General features: G+C 41.6%; 1 protein-coding gene across 3 annotated transcripts in view; it reads right to left on the bottom strand.

The window, feature by feature from the left end:
• LOC100469088 (transmembrane 9 superfamily member 2) overlaps nt 1-22,784 on the bottom strand; it is a 69,331-nt gene that overhangs the window by 21,663 nt on the left and 24,884 nt on the right. For 2 of the 3 annotated variants that reach the window (XM_011225832.3, XM_034649391.1), the window contains 5 exons: nt 13,484-13,563; nt 10,261-10,369; nt 9,476-9,608; nt 8,299-8,418; nt 8,040-8,097 (listed from right to left, as the gene is read on the bottom strand). In XM_011225832.3, the coding sequence (XP_011224134.1) occupies nt 8,040-8,097; nt 8,299-8,418; nt 9,476-9,608; nt 10,261-10,369; nt 13,484-13,563 (500 nt within the window). The remainder of the gene's footprint in view (nt 1-8,039; nt 8,098-8,298; nt 8,419-9,475; nt 9,609-10,260; nt 10,370-13,483; nt 13,564-22,784) is intronic. The other variant, XM_034649390.1, reaches the window with a different exon arrangement.

Here is a 22,784-nt window from a genome sequence, read left to right as displayed (position 1 = left end):
GGTCAGCTGCTGAACCTACTGGATAAATCACCAGGCAAGCCCAGCTATTGTGCCCTTATTTGTCCCAGACAAGCTTGGTCTAAGCTACAGGTGAGTATGGGTATGGGTAGGGATGTGAGTGTTTCTGAAAGCCTAAAACATGAGGGTGAAGAGGTGGGCAGAGGCTAGGTTGTGGAAGGCCTTGAACGCCGGGGTAAGGAACGTAGACTTGCTCCCGGTAGCATCAGGAGGCAGCTGAAGGGGTTCTACGCTCAAAGCTCTGGGGTACATAGCGCAGCCTTCCAGGCAGACGAGTCTGCATGGCCAAGGACACACCTAAGGGAAGAGAAACTAGAGACAAGGAGACCAGATACAAAGCGGTAAGTATGTGCATAAGGTGATGGTGGTTAAAATGTAAATGATGTATATAAAAGACAGGAAGCACTGAGAGACTTCTGGCAGATTGAAATCATATATTTAGTTCTGCCCCCTCCTCAAAACTCCGATACAATGATAGTAAAGGAACTTTAAAGGGGCACAAAGACACAAGGATGGGGGATACAGGAGAGAAGGCATTAGCAACAAATTTTGGAAAGCAGACAGCAGATGGACAAGTAGTAACTGAGTTAGTACCACTGGGAAACCTGTATCCCAAGTCATCTGCAGGAAAAGCTGAAAGACAACTCAGGTTATAGCACAGAACTCCAGAAAAGGTTCACAGATGTGTGGCGCCAGGTACCCCTGTTAGTGGGAGGGGAGGAGTGGCTAGAACTAGGACTGGTTGAAAGGCAGCCTAAGACACTCATAGACTTGCAGATTCCCTCCCCTGCACCGCAGAGCCTAAGACCTTTGCTTCCCAATGCCGGCAGAAGACTGGAGGGTCTAGCCTCTTAGAGAAGGCCCCTGTAGCTCAGAAGAAAACTTTAGAAAGGAAAACCTATGATTGACATCCGCAAAGAGATTACAAGAGCCACTGCAGCCATGAAGCAAGATGACACTTTAAGGACTGGTGAGAAATAAAAGAGCTCTTTGGAATTAGAAATACGACAACGGGAATGAAAACCACAGTAAAAGGGCTAGAACATAAAGCTAATGATATGTCTTAGAAAGCAGCGTTAGGAGGAAGAGGACGAGGAGGAGGAGGGGGAGGAGAAGAAATGAAAACACCCTAAGTGCCCATCGAAACATGAGTGGATAAAGAAGTTGTGGTGTATATATACGCTGAAATATTATTCAGCCTAAAAATGAAGGAAATCCTACCATTTGTGACAACATGGATGGACTTTGAAGACATTTTGCTAACTGAAATAAGTCAGAGAAAGACAAATACCATATAATCTCACTTACACATGGAATATAAAACAAAAACAGAAGCAAACCAAACTCGGGGCACCTGGGTGGCTCAGTTGGTTTAGCACCTGACTCTTGGTTTCGGCTCGGGTCATGATCTCAGGGTCATAAGATCAAGCCCTGTGTTGGGCTCTGTGCTCAGTGAGGAGTCTGCTTGGGATTCTCTTCTTCTCCCTCTGCCCATACCCTGTTTGCTCTCTTTGTCTCTCTCTCAAATAAATAAATAAATCTTAAAAAAAAAAAAGCAAACCAAACTCATAGAAAAAGAAATCAGACTTGTGGTTAACTGTGGCCAGGGTAGGGGGAGGAACGTGGTCAAAAGGTACAAACTTCCAGTGATAAGGTAAGTACATACGAGGGACGTAATGTACAACATGATGGCTTCCGCTAACTCTGCTATGTGACAGATAGAAAGATAGATAGATAGATAGAGAAGTTAAGAGTTTAAATCCTAAGAATTCTCATCATAAGGAGAAATTTTTTCCCCTTTTTCTTCTTTATTTGCCTTTTATTGTAGCTATATGAGATTACGGACATGAGCTGAACATACTGTGGTCATCATTGCGCAGTATATGTAAATTGAACTATCATGCTGTACACCTTCAACTTACACAGGGATGGAAGTCAATTAGTTCTCAATAAAACTGGAGGGGAAAAAATGAACAGATCAAAAAGAAAGAAAGAAAAATTAGATGAACAACCCAGGCACAGGAGAAATAGTAGTCACTTGAATAGACAGTGTTCTTCACGTCTTTAAGGAATATTAAGTAATTTGCTCAAGGTCAGACAGCTGATAAGAGGCAGAGCTGGGATTCTAATTCAGGTGTGTGTGTTTCTTTACCAGCAAGCTGTTTCCATTCCACTGTGCTATCCTAAGGCCTCCATGGTGGGAACCCACCCCACCAACCAGGTCTATCTTCTCTTCCCCCAGCCATTGTGTCAAAGACAAGAGAGAGGGAATGTGGCATCAGCCATGTCGTGATGCACCAGCCAAGGCTCTGAGGTCTCCTGTTTAAGGAATTTCTGGCTAATTCTTTAGTTGGAAGTTCTCTCAAGGTCCATTCTAATTCTAGGATATAATGCTGCCCTCCTATTTGCCATCTTTCTCCAATTTCTTATTCAGGACCATTTTTTTTAATGTTCCTTATCTCTCATTATAAAACAACTTCAGCCATTTCTTCATGTTACTATTTCTGCTTCACCCTCCCCGCTGTGTGTACGATCTCTGCTGCCGACTAAACCTATGTCGGTAGGTACCTCTATTGTGCTTTTTAAAGGCTCACGCGTGCTTCTGCCAGAGATGTGGTTTGAAGCCCTTTCAAGCAACAACAAATGCAACAACAGTAAACCTCCACCTCCGGTCTCGTTAGTTTCTGGCATCATAATAAGGGAGTCTGGTTTCCTATGATTTAACCACACTTCTTCAAATGTTTCTTAATACTTTTCTGCTCTAATGAATTTGTTCAGCCACAATATTCCTCTGCCAAATTTCCTAGCTTTTGGAGATTCATTTCAGCTGTTATCATTCCATGGCCAGAAAAATTACTTCTCACTTGACAAATCATAACCTCCCTTCTTATACATAAACTCAATTAACCCGTCTCAACAATTTCCCTTTTGCAAGTACACTCTAGAATGTTAATATGTGTTTAACAATTCTGTCACTGCCCTTCAGTTTCAAGTTTTTATATTCTAAATAGTTCTTCCTTTGTTGATCTCTAATTATTTCTAGACCTTTTCATGGAATTTTAAACAGCAAAACTAGAAGCAAACTTAAGAGGTCATCTGAGTTCATCTCCTACCTGAAACATTTATTCACACATTCATCAAACATTTATTGAGTACTTATGTGTTAGACCCTGGCATTCAAAGATAAATAAAAACCCTGGCTCTGAAAAGCTCAGTGTACTGGGGGACAGAGATAAACAAATAAATTACAATACAACATGGGAAATACTATAGCAGATGATAAACACAGAGCAGTAGGAACACGGAAGAAAAGAGTGACCAAAAATACTTTATAGCTCACAAAACAATTTCACAATCCATTAGTTCATTTACTTCTCGAAACAACTCTGTGACACAGGCACTATAGGCAAGGAAATGGACAATCAGGAAGGTGCTGGAATTCAGACTTGCCTCTCTCTAATTGTAAAGTTTGGGTCCCTGCCTATCAAACTAGGCTACCTCTTCCTTTTCCTACCTACCACTTTTGGGGTTACATGAAGGAAAAGTATATGGTTTAATAATCTTACTTTCTTCAATTTCTTTTAGGGAATATCTATGTTCATTAGTAAACGCTTCTCCTTTTAAATTTCAAGCCATTTGTGGCAACATATGAGCTACCCTCACATTGACATCCTATGAGGCACTGAACTTCTCTTTCAACCTACTACATTCTAAGAAATAAGAAAGCCAGCACCTTACGATTCTCTCTCCCTTCTACCTAAGACAGCCCTTAAATCACTTGAGGGAAACATCTCCTTTATATCATGTCTAGTTTATTGCTTTAAAATTGCATTCAGTTCTAACAGAACTAGGAAACCAAATCTGTTTTGCATTTTTAAATTATTCACTTGATTCAATCATATAGTAGATATTTACTGAGTGCATACTCCATATAAGGCACTTATACTCCCTATAAGGCACTTGGTTACACGCTGAGAAAGATACAGAAATGAATACAACATAGTACTCACCCTCGTGAGTTTTAGAATGCACAATGAGATAAGTATTGCAAATAACTCCAATCTAAGGAACACTGTGATAAGTGTTATAATAATGATAATAGACACTGTATAATTCCAGAACATGGAAGTGGTGGCATTTGAGCTGGGACATAAAAAAGAATAGAAATTTGGCATTGGAGAATTGGAAAGGAGTGATTACAAAAAGATGGAACAGCATAAGCAAAGGCATGACAGCAGAAGTCAAGAGTAGCTAATAACCACAGCGACCATTTATTGAGCACTCAGTATATGCTAGGCACTCTTTCAAATCCATTATACACATTATCCCATTTAATCCTCACAGCAACCATGAGATAGACATACCATGATTTGCATGCATCTTGGAAAGCCAAGATCAGAAAGGTAAAAACCACTTACCCAACATCCCATGATCAATAAATATGAGCTGAGGCTCTTCTTTGCCTAATTTAAAAGACAACTGCATAATGCAATCATTATAAATCTGTATTGACGAGCATGCAAAGTATTAAGACATAATCTGTAATGGCGATAGCAGCACAAAGAAGGAAGGAGGGGGGGTGCCTGGGTGGCACAGCGGTTAAGCGTCTGCCTTCGGCTCAGGGCGTGATCCTGGTGTTATGGGATCGAGCCCCAATTCAGGCTCTTCTGCTATGAGCCTGCTTCTTCCTCTCCCACTCCCCCTGCTTGTGTTCCCTCTCTCGCTGGCTGTCTCTCTCACTGTCGAATAAATAAATAAAATCTTAAAAAAAAAAAAAAAGAAGGAAGGAGGGAAAGGAGCTATAGAGGAGCAAAGTTTTTTTATAATATTGAAATTAAATTGGAATTAATCCAAACCAGATTGATATAAATGGACACATTAACTGTAATCGGTAGGGTAACCACTATGAAAATAACTAAAAAAAAAAATAGAAGAAATGACAAGGGAATAAAAATGGTGCAGTAGAAAATAACTATTTAACGCAACCGAAGGCAAAGCTCTCAAAGAGATGCCTGAGCCCCTATGTTCATTGCAGCGTTATTCACAATGCGCTCAAGGCCTGGTAACTAGGAGGCGGCAGAACTGGGAAATGAACTGCTATGTGTGTGTGGAGTGTAGGGTATGTGTGCATGGGAGCACGCGTGTGTGTGTGTGTGTGTGTGTGTGTGTGTGTGTGTGTGTGTCTGACTCTAAAGCCTGTGCTTGTAGCTTCTATGACTACCTCTCCACTTTAATATATGATTATGAGTTGTTATTGTTGTTTATAATGAAATTATTTAAAAATAGGTGGGGTGCCTGGGTGGGTCAGTCAGTTAAGCATCTGACTCTTGATATCAACTCAGATCTTGATCTCAGGGCGTGGAGCCTACTTAAAAATAATAATAATAATAGAAGTAAAATAAAAATAGGTAACACACGCATATGGTATACGATGCAAAAGGCTAAAAAAAAAAAGAGTGAAAAGTAAGTCTGATATAAATAGTCTCCTTCACATTCCTGTCCCCCAGCCACCCAAAAACCCACCCAGGACGCAGCCACCATTACGTAAATTTGCTTTTCAAATTTAAATTTGTTTTTTACTTTTACAAAACTGTGGCTTGACACTGCATCATTTCATAGTCCATGTAAACCTTAGCCATGTTATTATGGATTTCTACTCAAATTTTTAAATTTTTCTGTGTAAAACAGTCTTCAAAATTGATCCCATAGAAAACATGATGAAAACAGCTCATAATGCATCATGAATGCTAATGCTTTTCAGACATTAATTGTTTAATTTGGCTAATCAAGCTTAGTGATATGGTATATTCTAATTCTTTTACATCTTCTCTTTCAATGATGTGACTTCTTTTTGCAATAAGATGGAACATCTGTGTGATGAAAAATGGGCCATTATTATTCATCTTAAGCCACGAAGGCAGGGATTCAGGGGCAATTTGTATTTATTTCCTCTACAGTGCCTAGCATAATGCCTTAAATATAGTAAAAACAAAAACAAAACAAAACAAAAAAGACCACAATAAGTCTGTTGAATGAGTAACTAAATAATGCAGAGAATAGTGAATGGCTTATTGACTGGCTCTCACGTGTAATATCTCTTGTATTACAATCCAGTATAATGACTTTTGCACAATGGCACTTCATTGCCAAATTTATTCAGTTTTAGATTCATCTGAGTCTTGAACTTGAAGCAACAACTATCTGAAGTATTGTCAAGGACATCGCTTTCTTACAGAAATGTAAGAAAGCATTCACCTCAGAAAAGACCACCCTATCTAGTTCCCTTGAAAAGAGTTATAGGAAAAGCAGATGGCTCTATTCAAGGTGGGGAAGGGGAGCGGGGTGTATTGTCCTTATTTTAAATAAGTCAAAAATTCTGAGCTTCCTGGATTTGATGTGCAAACTTGTAATGTTCAATCCTTTCAATGATCTAATCTTTTTCCCCCTGGACTTTTGAGAGAAGCCAGCCACATGGAGATGAACGGTTATGGGTCTACAGAACACATCACAGCATTGTATGATTTATCGCGTGACATGCATTCACAGAGCATTAGTACCACACTGGCTCTCACTGTGTCACTAATCAGAACATAACTGAATTTACCATGTTTAACTTTCACTGTAGGACCTCTACCACCACTGTGACATACTCCTAGCATCACAGACGTGGGAACTTTGTAACAAATAGGAATTAAAGTACCACATGACAATTAAGATGTCATCCACTACTTTTTCCTTAGAAAAAAAAAACAAAACCGTCCTTCATAACGTATCAAGGAAAGAGTATTAGAAATGAAATGTGCTATGGACTGCATGGCGTCCTCCCCCACAATTCATATGTTGAAGCCCTAATCCATAATGAAATGGTATTTGGAGGTGAGGCCTTTGGGAGGTGATTCAGCTTAGATGAGGTCATGAGAGTAGGGCCTTCATGATGAGATCAGTGCCTTTATGAGAAGAGACACGAGAGTTCACCATCTCTGCCTGTCATGTGAGGAAACAGTAAGAAGGCAGTCATCTGCAAGCCTGGAAGACAGCTCTCGCCAGGACCCGACCCTGTTTGTGCCCTGATCTCCAACATCCTTGCCTCCAGAACATTGAGAAATCAAATTTCTATTGTTTAACCCCCCCGCCACACACACACATCCCAGTCTATGGTATTTTGTTATGGTAGCCCAGGCTAACTAAGGAGATGAAACCCAAAGTGCTGGGTGCCCAGGCAGCTGGCTCGGTCGGTGAAATGTCTGCCTTCAGCTCAGGTCATGATCCCAGGGTCCTGGGATCGAGTCCTGCATCGGGCTCTCCCTCTACCCCTCCTCCCACTCGTTCTCTCAATCTCTCTATCTCTCTCTCTCAAATAAATAAATAAAATATTTAAAAAGAAGAATTCCAACAAAATCTTAATAAAAAAAAGAAATCCAAAGTCAGCACTTCATCAGCGAGGCTCTATGGGAAGAGCCCTGGACAGAATATAGGGGGGACATTCACTTATGTATAGCCTGGGCTCTGTCACTGACTTCCGATGTGACCTCGAACACTTGCTCCCTGGCTTGGCCACCAATCCCACCACTGTGCAGCCCTGTCCACTCCCACTGGGACAATGACTCTACATGGGAACTGCAGTCACTAATGACACCCCAGGAACTAGGGGAGACAGGAAGAAAGGATCACGGAAGCCAGTGACTAGGGGAAAAACACAAGGTAGTACGGAAATTGCCACTCTAACATGATCTATAATGCAAGCTATATAACCGAGATGCGCGTTTATGAAATCTGCTTCCGAACCAAAGATCAAAATCGAATACAGTGGCTCCATGGCCATCTCTTTGTGCTAGAGGTTACGATGCACAAAAAGATGAAAGCAATGCAGATACCACAGAGAGAGAATGCTGGTGCTACAGAAAACACAGTGGGCACTCATCTCCTTTCTACTCCTCATTATTGCGTACAGTGATTTTTTCCAAGATGAAGTCTAAGCAAGAGTATAATTGTGTAAAGAAAAGAGAACGAGCAATACTAACCCAGGACACAATAGTGCTGTCAGCAAAAAATTTGACTTCCAGTTAACACCTTTAAGTGCTGAGGAAGGAAAAGACAGAAATAGTTACTGTGGCAACTCATTTAGTCCACTTTACAAGTACTTTATACCCAGGGCCCAATTACATGTTGATAGGCCGGCAAAAATGCCCCATGCAATTTTTAAATGTTTTCTTTTACAGCCTTTTAATTTCTACGTTTAACACACCAACTAACCGGAATGATAACAGTTGCAATACTTACTGTTATACATTCTAGCAGACACATATCCAGCAGGGGTTCCCAGGAGGACCCATAACACAACGGCACAGGTCATTAAGGCCCCCCGATTGGCGGGGCAAAGAAAACCAAAGCAAGCTAGAACTAAAGGTACAAAACAGAAATATCAAAGCAGTGACAATAAAGCCTCAGCAGCACACAAGGCTTTATAATAAATTAAAGACCCTCTTATTAAGACACATTACGTGTAACAGCACACGAGGAAATTCTGTGGTGTGAGGACTCAAGTGACACTGTGAATGACTGTTATTCACTTAGCTAATGACAATTTTTTCTTAACGAAAAGGTGTGATTTTCAATACTGGGCAAATGAAGTCAGTTTCCAAGTGGGGTCTAGTCTTTAATCTCACTGCTTAAATCAAGATTAAACAAACGAACTCCCCCTCCCCTACTCCGGGATCACTCCCTAAACAGTAAATCATTTTTCCCCACAAAAATTCCCTTCTGTTTCCTTTTATTCAAGGGGAGGAATAAAAAGAAAAATCAAAGTGAGACTTGGTCTCAGGAAAATACAACCTTAAAAGCTGAATTTTGAAATTATCACTGATATGTGAGACACCTAACAAGCCCTTTTTCTTTCTTTTCTTCTTTCTTTCTTTTCTTCTTTCTTTCTTTTTTTTTTCAGTAGCTTTGTTTATGAAAATCACCACTCTGGCTATCAAAACCTGACAAGCTCTATTTTTACTTTATAAAAGAAAGCAGCCAGGGTTTACCAGTCGTTGTAAGACTACTGAAGATGCCATTGTGTTTATACATTTAAAGACTAGCACCTCAGCTGGCCATAGCATTTCAAAATGCTAGTTGTTGATTATGAATTCCCTTAGTCCACGTTAAATATGCTTCTACCCACATGCTGGTTTTCAAGAAAGCATCTATTTTGCAAAGCAACGAATATGTGTATTGGACGTTACAATAAATTTTTCAGAACTGAAGAAGCCATGAAAGGTCCCTGACATAGGAACATATTCAGATGCCTACCCTTAATTTGAGAAGATGGAAATGTAAATGCTATAAAACATACATTTTCTTAAACTTCAGGGTATTTTCAAAGTCCTTGCATGCACATGGGTCAAAATGTAACATACGTCAGGAGTTGACTAAGAGTGTTTAAGATGACACTTATTGATCTGGGCCTACTCACACAAGGTAATAAACGTCATGATCAAAACTTGTATTCCTTGACCCAGGAAAGCTGACAGCAGCATTCTACTCCTTGGAGGTCTGAACACATCCGCATGAATCAGCTTCCAACCGAAGTCCTCCTGGATCTCTTGCTGCATACGAGAAAGTCTTTGGTAAACACACGCTATGACAGAAAGTTACCTAAACTCTGAAAGTTAGATGATAATGAATTTTCCTCTAAAAATAGATTAACTGGTAACCAATAGCTCATTTTGGATACAGCAGGTCTCTGGAAGGTATGTCACTCCCTTACTCGAGTAAGAGGGCACACACCTGGCTTAATTTCATGAAGAAAGCAAAATGATTTCACATACGGAAGGAATTCAACCAATTTTATAGATATTTAAAATTCACCAATACACAAATGATTATGAGTCAAAACAGCATAAATGAGATAAAACTAAATTTAACCTAAATGATAGCATTTTGCAATGTTTGGTATATTTATCTCATGCTCCAAATGAATGAAAACCTTAAATAATAATATTCTGAAAGTTCAGAAACATATAAAAAGGAATAGAACCAGAGTGGATAACAAATTCTTCTCTAATAAGCTTACTTGTACTTTTTAAAAATCTACACAACTCCATAATTTCTGATTTGGTATAATAGGCAAAACGACTAGACATTGAAAATATGCTGTATTCAAGGTATTATATACTCCAAGTACAAATATAACATTGACAACTGGGTAGCGTAGGCATTCAAATATGTGCGAAATCAAATATGTGCATTTTTACTTACAGAAAAACTTGCCTGATTATAACTGATAATATCTTTATGAAGAGTTCTTAATAGAATCATAGCCACCAACCCAGACAAGAACAGCGCGATAACAAAGGAATTCATAATACTAGAAAATTTAAGGAAGAAAAGAGAAGTTAAATCTCAAGTTCCTTATTTGAACAATGAAAAGAGAATGTGTGTACGTATAAAAGACAGACATGCAAATTATCATTATGTTGACCAGTTTTCCAAGGTTAAGCTTAGATCAAATAAAGCAATAGAAGCAACACTATTCTTTTTTTTTTTTTTAAGATTTTATTAATTTATTTGACAGAGATAGAGACAGCCAGGGAGAGAGGGAACACAAGCAGGGGGAGTGGGAGAGGAAGAAGCAGGCTCATAGCAGAGGAGCCTGATGTGGGGCTCGAACCCATAACGCCGGGATCACGCCCTGAGCCAAAGGCAGACGCTTAACCGCTGTGCCACCCAGGTGCCCCGAAGCAACACTATTCTTAAGGTGATTTTGGAATTTTTTTTAAGAGTACATTCCCAAAAAGAAGCAAGGAGAAGTAACAGAAACTCAGTTCCAGAGCAAGGAACTGAGTACGAAAGTTCAGGAATCAAGGTTGAACTAATGGCTGACTGACTTCTTAGCTGATAGGCCAAGGTTGTAGTCTTTTTATCATTCTACGAGTTTCAGGGTAATGACCCCATGGACAACTTACCTACCAGCTCTTCCTGTTACTAAAACTAAAACTTAAAAATTATCCCCAAATCAAAACCAGTACCTGTGGCATGCCACCACCCAGCCAAACCCAGACCCGTCAACAGAGTTTCACCAGAATCTATGAAAAGTCCAGCACTGTTTTAGAAAGATGCCAATAAGATGATTGGGGTCTGTGGCTGCCAGAGGGGAAGTGGGGGGCGGGGGAATGGGCAAAGCAGGTGAAGGGGAGTGGGAGGTGCAGGCTTCCAGTTTATGGAATGAGTAAGTCACAGGGATGAGAGGCACAGCATAGGGAATATAGTCGGTGGTACTGTAATGGTGCTGTATGGGGACAGATGGCAGCCACACTTGTGGGGAGCACAGCAGAGCGTATAGACTTGCTGAATCACCACGTTGTATACCTGAAACTGTTGTAACATTGTGTGTCAACTAGACTTTCTGATATAAATAATTAATTAATTAATTAATAAGCCAGTCAGCCAGCCAGCCCTGGGGATGAAAAGTACAGAACAGGGAATATAGTTAATAATACTGTAATAACTGTATATGGTGACAGATGGTAACAACACCCATCATGATAAGCATCTTGCAAAGTACAGGATTGCCAAATCGCTATGTTGTACACCTGAAACTCATAATATTGTATGTCAACTAGACTTCAATTGAAAATTTTTAAAAAGATGATTGATGTCAAAGGGTCTGTTAAATGTCGTGAGTAAATTAGCTCATGACAGAAACTAAAGTACATTCCTCATTACACTATAAATATCACTACTAATAGAGATTAACCCCCACAGTGTATCCAGAGGCCCTTTGCTTTCACAATTCCTTTGGAGAAACCATTTACACAAATTTTATCTGAAGAGACTGCTGGGGGTGTAACAAAATGGGACCTGGACAGTTGCCCAAACAAAACTCTGTGGGAAAGCTATGATACGATCATAATAATGAAGACGAGAAGGAGGAGGGAGAGCAGGAATAGAAGAAGGAACAAGTCTAGAAAAATAGGAGTGGGGGATGCTATTCTCACTTTTTTTTTTAAGATTCATTTATTTAGAGAGAGAGAGAGAGAGAATGCATGCAGGGGGTAAGGGCAGAGGGAGAAGGAGAGAGAGAATCTCCAGCAGACTCCCACTGAGTATGGAACCCAATGCGGGGCTCGATCTCATGACCCTGAGATCATGACCTGAGCCACAACCAAGAGTCAGACACTCACCAACTGCACCACCCAGGTGCCCTGCTCTTCTCACTTTAAAGGCAATGGCAATATAAGGAAAATCATCACCTCAAAAGACCATACTCAGAATCACACCTTTCCTCTCTTCTTCCACCCCAAATTGAGCTAACACCCTGCCCCTCCCTCAGTACTTTGCCTAACCATCACGTTGTCAGCTGGTCCAGCCCTCGTCTCAGGTTGAAACTTCTAATGCTCTGGTTTGGCCCTGTTGACGACTCCTGAGGAATCCAGCACCTCCCCCCTGAATCCACTAGAACGTAGTAAGCTTCATGGGAGCAGAAGCCCACGTGCCTCCTTCACACTGTCTGAGAACCCAGCAGAGTACCCGGACTGGCAAGAACACCAGGGGAATGAGCCGCCCTTCACTCCCTGATCGTATCTCCACACAGTCCTCTCCATTATCTGACCTGCTGAGGGAACATCCCCTTGAAGAGTTTTGGTTTCTCATCCCTTCACCTTTTTCCTGGCCCTCTTCCCAGTCTTTGAGACATCCCAACTTTTCTCCACCCCAGCTGGTTACTGCTTTGCCCACTCTCTGGTTCACTCAGACTTTCTGAACCCACAAACACAAGTCTCTATTCTGTTTTCCTTTAATCTCTTGTGTCCTGTCCACTTCTGCTGTCATCCCCTGTCCGCTTCCCACCTCAGTATTCTTTGCAAGGAGCACAGTCCCTCTGACATCTCAAGCTGCTCTTTCCCTTCAGCATAAGACACATCTTCTTTTTTACTTTTTCTTTGGGTATGTGGGGGGGGGGAGGATGGAGAGGGGAAACTAGACACAGAGAAGAAAAAATGTCACTCAAGATCGTCTCTGGTAACAAAATAATTTTAAAAAATATATATGTACAGGGCTGCCTGGGTGGCTCAGTCGGTTAAGCCTCCGACTCTTGATTTGGGCTCAGGTCATGATCTCAAGGTTCTGGGATGGAGCCCTGCATGGGGCTCCATGCTCAGTGGGGAGGCTGCTTAACATTCTCTCTCTCTCCCTCTCCCTTTGCCCCTCCCCCTGCTCCCGCTCTCTCTCCAAAATAAATAAAATCTTTAAAAATATATAAAAATGTATATATAATACAAATATATATTTATGTTTCCCCCCTTAAGCTAGGTATTCTTTGTTGCATAAAATATACTTATGTAGGGGCGCCTGGCTGGCTCAGTTGGAAGAGCACACGACTCTTGATCTCGGGGTCATGAGTTCAAGCCCCACACTGCGGGTAGAGATGACTAAAAAAAAATAAATAAACTTAAAAATAAAAAAATAAAACTAAAGTACTTACCCAAACCACTGAATGTTGGTATGAGGCATGGACTCCAAAATATAATCCCATCTAGATGCCCACTTGATGCTTTTGTTTTCCTAAAAACAAAAATACACAATTGTATGACCAAACTTACACTGACCTTTTGCTGGTTATAATCCTAAAACAGACAGAAAGTTATTCTGCATGTGCTTTCTCCATTTCTTTACTACTAACTTCATGGAATAATGAGATGTACCCTGGCATTTTTATCTAATTTTTATTAACTGATATTCTTCATTTCAGGAAGGCACTAGGAAGAAAGTAATTTTAGCTTGCTGCTGTTCACCAGAGGTAGCAACCTTTTTTTAAAAAACAGACTATCTAGGGGCACCTGGGTGGCTCAGTCAATTAAGCTTCTGACTTCGGCTCAGGTCATGATCTCAGGGTCCTGGGATCGAACCCTGAGATGGGCTCTACACTCAGCAGGGAGTCTGCTTATCCCTCTGCCCCTCCCCTTACCTGTGTGTGTTCTCTCTCTCTCAAATAAATAAAATTTGAAAAATAAAACGGACTATTTATTTGCTTAAAGTCATCTCTACACCCAACGTGGGGCTCAAACTCACAACCCCGAGATCAAGTCCCATGCTCTTCTGACTGAGCCAGCCAGGCACCCCTACATTTTTATATGTTAAGTATTTTGAGACGTAGTAGCAACAAGTTTATAAAAGATGTTTTGTTTTCAAATATTGTAATTTTCAATACTGAATAAACCACAAGAAAACATAGTTAGCAGTCATGCTGTTTCTGCTGATGTGTGATCAAACTCAAACTGTCAGTAGTTTTCTTTTTTTTTTTTTTTTTTTAAAGATTTTATTTTATTTATGTGACAGAGACAGCCAGCGAGAGAGGGAACACAGCAGGGGGAGTGGGAGAGGAAGAAGCAGGCTCCCAGCGGATGAGCCCGATGTGGGGCTCGATCCCGGAACACCGGGATCACGCCCTGAGCCGAAGGCAGAAGCCCAACGACTGCGCTACCCAGGCGCCCCTGTCAGTAGTTTTCTTACAAAATAGCCCCAGTAGATGAAGATCTTAACTGGTAACCCCCATAAACACTTACACCATTAATTCAGAGTAATCACCCCTCAGGTCAATAACACGGTCTCAGCGAAAGGAAAATGCTGGTACAAATTGACCAAGTAATGTTTGAAATTACTTATTTAAAATTGGGTGTTTGTAAGACAAAATCAGAGAGGGAGACAAACCATAAGAGACTCTTAACTCTAGGAAACAAACTGAGGGTTGCTGGAGGGAAGGGGGTGGGCTAACGGGGTGATGGGCATTAAGGAAGGCAGGTGATAGAATGAGCACTGGGTGTTATATGAGACTGCTGAATCACTGACCTCTACCTCTGAAACCAATTATACATTATATGTTAATTACTTGAATTTAAATAAAAAACAAAATAAATAAAAGTGGGTGTTTGTTAGGTGTTTTTTTCTGAAGTTTAGAGTTAGAGTATGGAGAAACTCAATGTGCACTGCTTTTTTTTTTCTTTTCTTTTTACAAGTAGCCTCCACACCCAACATGGGGCTTGAACTCACGACCGTGAGATCAAGAACTGCATGTTCTACTGACTGAGTCTGTCAGGTGCCCCTAATATGTACTGCTTAAAAAAAAAACCCAAGGGGCACCTGGCTGGTTCAGTTGGAAGGACATGCATGCGACGCTTGATCTCAGGGTTGCGAGTTCGAGCCCCACATTGGGTATGGAGCCCACTTAAAAAAAATAAAAATTAAAAAAATTCAAATGATAGATTTTAATTGGGTTTTAATTCTATGGTGGATTTTAGTTAAAACCTGATGACCAGATCATGGTTACCATCACCAGTGATGAGGCAGGTTGACTGACATCACGTGCCTCGTAACAAGCAGCATCACTTGTGCCATGTAACCTCTGCCATGAATCATCAGACCCAGATTAATGGTCATCCTGCAGATTGTAAAGTCTTTACTCTACAAAAATGTCAAGGATGTGAAAGACGGAGAAAGACAGAAGAACCAGTCTGGATTGGAGCTCACAAACAGAACAACACATACTCCTGGGTAGGATCTCAAACCACAAAGGGGAAAAGTGACATTGTTGGCCAGGTGGCGACATGCGAATGGATGGATGTGGACCGGATGGTCATGTGATACCAATGCAGATTCCTGATTTGGAGAGTTCTATGGGGGGATAGCCTATGCTAGTAGGAAAGGGATCTTGTTCAGGGTAAAGACTGGTGGGTTTAGGGGTGATGGAACACCTAGCTCTTCTAAGATTCAGAGAAACACTAATGCTAATGGACACACAGAGAAGGGTAAACAATGCAGCAAATGAGTAAAAGGGTAACAATTGGGGCGTCTGATGAAAGGGATTACGGGAGTTCTTTGTAGTGTTCTGGCAATCTTTCTGTAGTCCGAAACTGTTTCAAAATAAATTATTATTTAAAACCTATAAGGAGGGGCACCTGGGTGGCTCGGTCGGTTAAGCCTTTGGCTCAGATCATGATTTCAGGGTCCTGGGATCAAGCTCTGCATCAGGCTCCCTGCTACCCCCCCCCGGGGGGGCCTGCTTCTCCCTCTCCCTCTGCCTGCCACTCCCCCTACTTGTGCTCTCTCTGTCAAACGAATAAAATCTTTAAGAAAATAAAAATAAAATAAAACCTATAAGGAAATAAGTATTTATAGACAAATCAAGGGATAAATATTCATTGTATAAAAGCATGTATCTTAGCCATTCTATTAAAATATTGTTTCCATAGTAAAATGTGATTTAATTTGTAAAAATTGGAATTACAGGCATCTTCTTTACCAGCCTATCCATTGCCTTAAGCAAGTTAACTCATAGCAAGTCTTTCAAAAAGGAGAGATACTTTCACATATGCGTCCTGAAGTTTGGATTTTAAATACAAAGAGTCTAGAAAAATCTGCAGTTGTTAAACCTAACAGTTTTTGCACCAAACATTGCCATCTGCTGGAAATAACAGACCATAACACATATTACTCTTCCCTAAGAAAATAAGAAACTACTTTTAAAAATCCTAAGGCACATTTGAGAACAAAATGACAAATGCAGACAGATAACTAAGTGGTGGAACCTATTTCCTTAATCCACTGAAAACTAATGAATTATTCTGCTTCTTTCCATGCCAGAGTTTCAGTCTTTTCTAAGACATAGCAATTCTCCTAAGACCATATGAGGTGAGCAAGTCCTTAATGTTCATACTGGAGGCATGAGAAGCAAAGGTAGAAACACACACAGGACTTCTTGAGTCCTGACAGTGTCCCACAATGGATCTCACTCAATAAATATTCAGGCAGGGGCTGGGAGAATCAAATGGGCAGCCGGCTAGGGCTTCCTCTAGTCCAGATGTTTTCAACATGGGGAGCAGCACCCCCTAGGGGACAGAATGAAAATGTGTAGGGATGCTCCGGGTGTTTGTGGCATAGAATGCCAGACGTCACACAGGGCCCTGGGAGACCAGCACAACAACGAATTGAGAAAAACTTAACAAATGAGCCATCCGATATGGTGCGAGGGAAAGACTGCTCAGGATTAAGATCTGTGGGGCACCTGGGTGGCTCAATCGGTTAAGTGTCTGCCTTCGGCTCAAGTCATGATCTCAGGGTCCTGGGATAGAGTCCCGCGTGGGTCTCTCTGCTCAGCAGGAGCCTGCTTCTCCCTCTGCCCCTCCCCCTGCTCATGCTTTCTCTGTCTCAAATAAATAAAATCTTGAAAAATAAATAACATTTTTAAAAAATTATGATCCGTGCCTAGATTCTAATCCCATTTTACAGATAAAGTATTTTTACACGTTTTTCATATACATTGACTTTTTCAAGGACTGCAACTACCATGTAAATTGAGGGAAAACAGTATTATGTTCAATTTGAAACTTTTTTTTTCTTTTTATTTGACAGAGAGAAAGCACAAGCAGGGGGATAGGCAGGCAGAAGGAGAGGGAGAAGCAGACTCCTCGCTGAGCAGGGAGCCCAATGCGGGGCTGGATCCCAGGACCCTGAGATCATGACCTGAGCCGAAGGCAGCCGCTTAACCCACTGAGCCACCCAGGTGCCCCTTGAAACTTTTTTTTTTTTTACAGTTTTTTTTTTTCAGGTAATCTCTCTGCCCACATGGGGCTCGAGCTCACAAGCCCAAGATTGAGAGTGGCATGTTCTAGAGACTGAGCCAGCCGGGCGCCCCTAGTTTGAAACTTGACCAAAATTGATCAGCATTTCAGAAAATCACGCCATCATTTGGAAATATGGGGCACTTGAGCTACCTATGTACGGTATTCTCTTCTCCGTCTGCATCCACAGCTGTCACACTTACAGTGATTATACACATTGGTGCATACATCTGACAGGGGCTGAGATACATACTGAACTACATGCTATTTTATTAGAAGTTATCTCCTTTTTGTTTATTTTATATTATAGTTAGGGTGTTATGCTGATATTTATTGAAACTACTTGTATAGACAGGTTCAATCATCTAGTATCTATAAATATGAATTCACAGTAGCAAAGGGAGACTGCAAAAACATTTGATACTAAAATAGGACATCGGGGCACCTAGGCGGCTCAGTCGGTTGAGCGTGTCTGACTCTCGTTTTCGGCTCAGGTCATGATCTCAGGGTTGTGGGATTGAGCCCCCATGTGGGGCTCCGAGCTCAGAGCAGTGTCTGCTTCCCCCCTCCCGCCCCCCCCANCAACCCACCCCCCCAAACACGAGCACAGGTGCTATCTCTCAAATAAATAAAATCTTTTAAATAGATAAATAAATAAAAGAGGACATCAGTGTGATAGGGTTGAGAACTATTGATCCGTTTCAACTCTCTCATTTTATTATGGGGAAACTGAAGTCCAGAGAGGCAAATGAACTTGCTCAAGGTCACAGTATGAGTTTGAGGCAAGAGAGCGCCAAAATACCAAAACTTTCTGCTTCTCAAATCAGTTAGTGGCCCATGCACCCTACAAATCAAGAATATATTTTGGAGGAAAAAAAAGCAATGCTATAAATGTGGCTAGGGTCCCAGGCTAGCCCACAAATAAAGCTTATATAAGTCACATACATAGCTAAAAGTATTGGGATTAGAATGAAACCAAAAAACATTTGGTTGGTGATATAAAAACAATAAGATTCTGAAATAAAAGTATTGGGAATAGAAATACCTTAGCCTGGCACTTAAGTCCATTCAAAATCTGGCCCATGTCGATGTTTCTAACCTTTCTACCAATACTATATAAACGATTAAAGTCTAGAGTGTTAGACTGAATCTTTTTGGCCTTTACAGACCACCACCTAACACCTGGCACATAAAGTGCATTTAATGTCCTTTGATGAACAGATAAGCAAATGAAAACAATTTTGTTTCAATTGGACACTTGTTTGCTGTTCTCCACATACACCATGTACAATCTTACCCAGAAAGCCCTACCTCAGCTCTCCAAATTCCTAAAATCCAGGTCTCTTAATTCAGTCCATTGGCCTTCCCATAATGCCTCACACACCTCCGTCCCTTCTATCCAAATCACACACAGCATCCTTAGAAGCCCAGCTCAAGGCCCCTCTCTTATAAAGCCATCTTGGACAATTCACCCACCGTCATTCCTTCCCATTTTAAAGTCACACCGTGTATTTTAGAGGCTGCATTAAAAGCCTGGACTCTCTAGTCAAACTAATCTTGGTTTATAATCCTTTACAGTTGTGACCTTGGGCAAGTGACTTTCCCTCTCTGACTCTCGGTTTTATTTTCTATAAAATGGAGATTTAAAATAGTACCTGCTTTCAGAGGACTATTGTGAGAAATGAAGTTAAAGTAAGTACTTTAAAAAAATTCCCATGCCAGGCATATAATAGGCACTCGATAAATATTTGTCATATAAATGGATGAATAAAAGGTCTTCACTCGGATGTTAATCTTTATGACCCATCCTTCAGTAACTTCTGAACAAATTTGTTATATAAACTCCCAACTTTATACCCATTTGGGAACATGAATCCTTTTCTGAAAACATAAAGTGCACACGATGCTTCACTAAAAAAAAGACAGAATTTTTTAAACTAAAAAGTATACTGCCTCTGGACCTTTCTGTAGCTAGTGGCTGCCTGAGCAGGGGCTCAGGCCCACAGTCTCAGCCGGCGACCATGGGCTCTGCTTCCCAGCGGCAGCTCGCAGGTGGCTGCAGAGGAGGTACGAGGAGGTCTAAGGTGAAGGAGGAAGGCCAGGAGGAGGGAGGTCACAGCCCAGGTGGCTGAGGAGTCCCAGCTGCTGCGTGGCACTGACATCTGTAAGTGGCTTGACACGTGCATTAAGTTTGGCTTCCTGTCCATGTCCCCCTGGCCCCATCCCCGTGTCAGGATTGTGTGTACCCCTCCCCCGCAGATTCCAAGAATGACTTTGTGGGCCAGAGGCTTCCACACTCTGTACGAGGGGGAGACAGTGTAGTTCACCCAACCAAGGGCCTGGAATCCATCCATGTCACAGGACCCGGTGGGATCTTCTGTCCTGGGAGCGAGGAGCAGCAAAAAGAGGGAAAACATGTGGAAGTACAGACCAAAGGGGAAACTCCCAGGAAATGTGGAGGTCTAGATCTTTGCCAAGATGGCAGCCCCTAGTCACCTAAGGCTATTCAGCACCTGAAATGTGGCTGGTCCCGAGTGAGATGAGTTGTAAGTGTAACACATATGCTGGATTTCAAAGACTTGGTACAAGATAAAAGAACATAAGGTATTTCTTTACCAAAACAAGTGTTATACAAAAAAAAAAAAACGGCATCCTAGTTAATAAATGTGTCTCTCACAGGGGTACGGCTTATCAGCGCTGACACTACGTGTATGCTATGGTTGAACAAATAAGTCAACATAGTGTAGACGATAGAGGCCAGGTTTCTCAGTGTCAGAGAAAGAAGTTACCAATGAGCAAGGGGAGAGGGCTAGACCGAACACTGCAGTACTGAATTACAGTCCGAGATACTGGTATGAACTCATGTGCACTTATTTCCTTATCCACTCACTTAGTTTTATATTTTCCCCTTTGCAATTAACAAGTCATCTGTGGGGTGAGAGTAACCAGTTTCCCCAATACTCATTCACTTCCAATTTTAACATCCATTGATAACATTGACCTGAATTGATTATTTAATTGGAGGGTGAAAAAGAGTGGTTTTCAAATCCAAACTCAATTTCCACTTCAAATAGTCATGACCACTGAAGCATTTCCACGAATGATGATGTCAACCCAGTGAGTTGACAAAATCCTTCATAAGCCATAATGCAGTTTATTTTATATTACAGTTAGCAACGTATGAAGCTTTGTTCCTTATTTGTCCACTGAAAGTTCAAGCTGTGTTATAGGTTCAATAAGATTTTGTGAGCTACTCCAAGATGCAACAAGCATGTACACTTGGGACACCCAAAGTGACATCCACGATGCAACATAAATTGTACTCCAGAAGAATTCTCCAGAGCCAATTATAGCTGTAAAATGCTGGGTTAGACTCAGTCAAAAGGTTTCTCTTAAAATAAAGATTATATTTATTTATTTGAGAGAGAGAGAGAGAATGAGCCAGAGCACGGGGAGGGGGAGAGGCAGAGGGAGAAGCAGACTCCCCGCTGAGCAAGGAGCCCAAAGCAGGACTCAATCCCAGGACCCTGAGATCATGACCTGAGCCGAAGCCGAACACTTAACTGACCAAGCCACCCAGGCGCCCTAGGAGACTTTTAATATTTTACTAATGTGCTTTGTGAAGCTAAGAAAGGAAGTAGTAGAAAGCAGCATTTTCCAAACTTGTTGGACTAGTGTTCTAGGGAATGCACTTTGGGAAATATTGGTGTGTCTCATTATCATTGGGTTAAGAAAAAAAAAAAGCCTTTTTCAACTAAAGACAATAAAATGAACAGCACCAGAGCTATACAATGCCACTCCTCCTGACACCCTCCCCCACCTACAACAGCAACGTTCTGGTGTTGAGATCAAGAATACTGTGGCTTGGTGTGCTCTCTGCACGCACGAGCTACCGTTGTGTGAGCCACGTGAATCACATGCTCCTGTATCCGCAAGAAAGAAACGTTGTGTGTCTACTCCAGGCTAGGCCCCGGGCTAAACGGTTTATGTTAGCTCACATATCTCTGAGAGTGATCACCAGAGGTAACGATTCTATGACCATTTTACAGATTAGGAAAAAAGAGGCGCCGAGTGCCCTGCCCAAGGTCACACAGCTAGTAAATTCAAACTCAGACATGTCTGGTTTTTTCTTGAAGCCGAGGGCCTTCTAAGCACCCTAAATGAGCTTCAGCAGGAGAGGGAGATAATTCCCTCCTCTGGAAGAGCTTCCAGGATGGAGACCTGTTAAGAAACAAGGGGTGGGGGCGCCTGGGTGGCGCAGCGGTTGAGCATCTGCCTTCGGCTCAGGGCGTGATCCCGGCGTTACGGGATCGAGCCCCACATCAGGCTCCTCTGCTATGAGCCTGCTTCTTCCTCTCCCACTCCCCCTGCGTGTGTTCCCTCTCTCGCTAGCTGTCTCTATCTCTGTCAAATAAATAAATAAAATCTTTAAAAAAAAAAAAGAAAAAAAAAGAAACAAGGGGTGGAGCCCTAACCCCGAATAAGGCGATTCCCCGAACTCCCCCCATTTGGTATCGCTACATCTGAACTTGTACCTTGGCTTCGCATAGCCACAGTCGCTTCCTGACGGGCGGACAGTCCACTAGCACCATACCATGTAGGCTCCTGGTAGGAATTTAAACTTCAATTTAGACGTGTTCTCCCTTGGCTTTTACTATAAACATGGAAGTGCCTACATTTAATTTAAAAAAAAAATTTTTAAATAGGTTCCACACCCAATGTGGGGCTTGAACTCACAACCCTGAGATTAAGAGTCGCCTGTTCTACCAACTGAGCCAGCCAGGCGCCTCCCCCCTACATTTAAAGTTTTAACAGCTGATGAATAAGAGGTAAATATGTAGAAGGGCTTCAGTTCTTTGATCAACTTCTGATAGTAGCTTACACGCTTAATAGTATTCTCAATCACTGAGGAAAGTTTATTTTAATTTCTTCGCGGTGTATTTCACTCCTTCCCCCAGATTACACTCCTGCATCTCACCCGGAGATCAGGCGGCTGACTGAACTATACTTACTGGACTAGTAAATTGCCTGTTTTTACCAATTGCACTTTGGGTGAACTGCAGGATGTAGGATCAAATAATCCTGACCTCTAGCTGGATGATTCAAAGTACACACACATTTCTAACAAAAACGTTTCTCATTTTCCTTACAGTAACTCTGTGGACAGAA

The sequence above is a fragment of the Ailuropoda melanoleuca genome, chromosome X, assembly GCF_002007445.2.
Source record: "Ailuropoda melanoleuca isolate Jingjing chromosome X, ASM200744v2, whole genome shotgun sequence".
NCBI classification, from domain to species: domain Eukaryota; kingdom Metazoa; phylum Chordata; class Mammalia; order Carnivora; family Ursidae; genus Ailuropoda; species Ailuropoda melanoleuca.
This window is presented reverse-complemented; position numbering and strand designations above follow the sequence as displayed.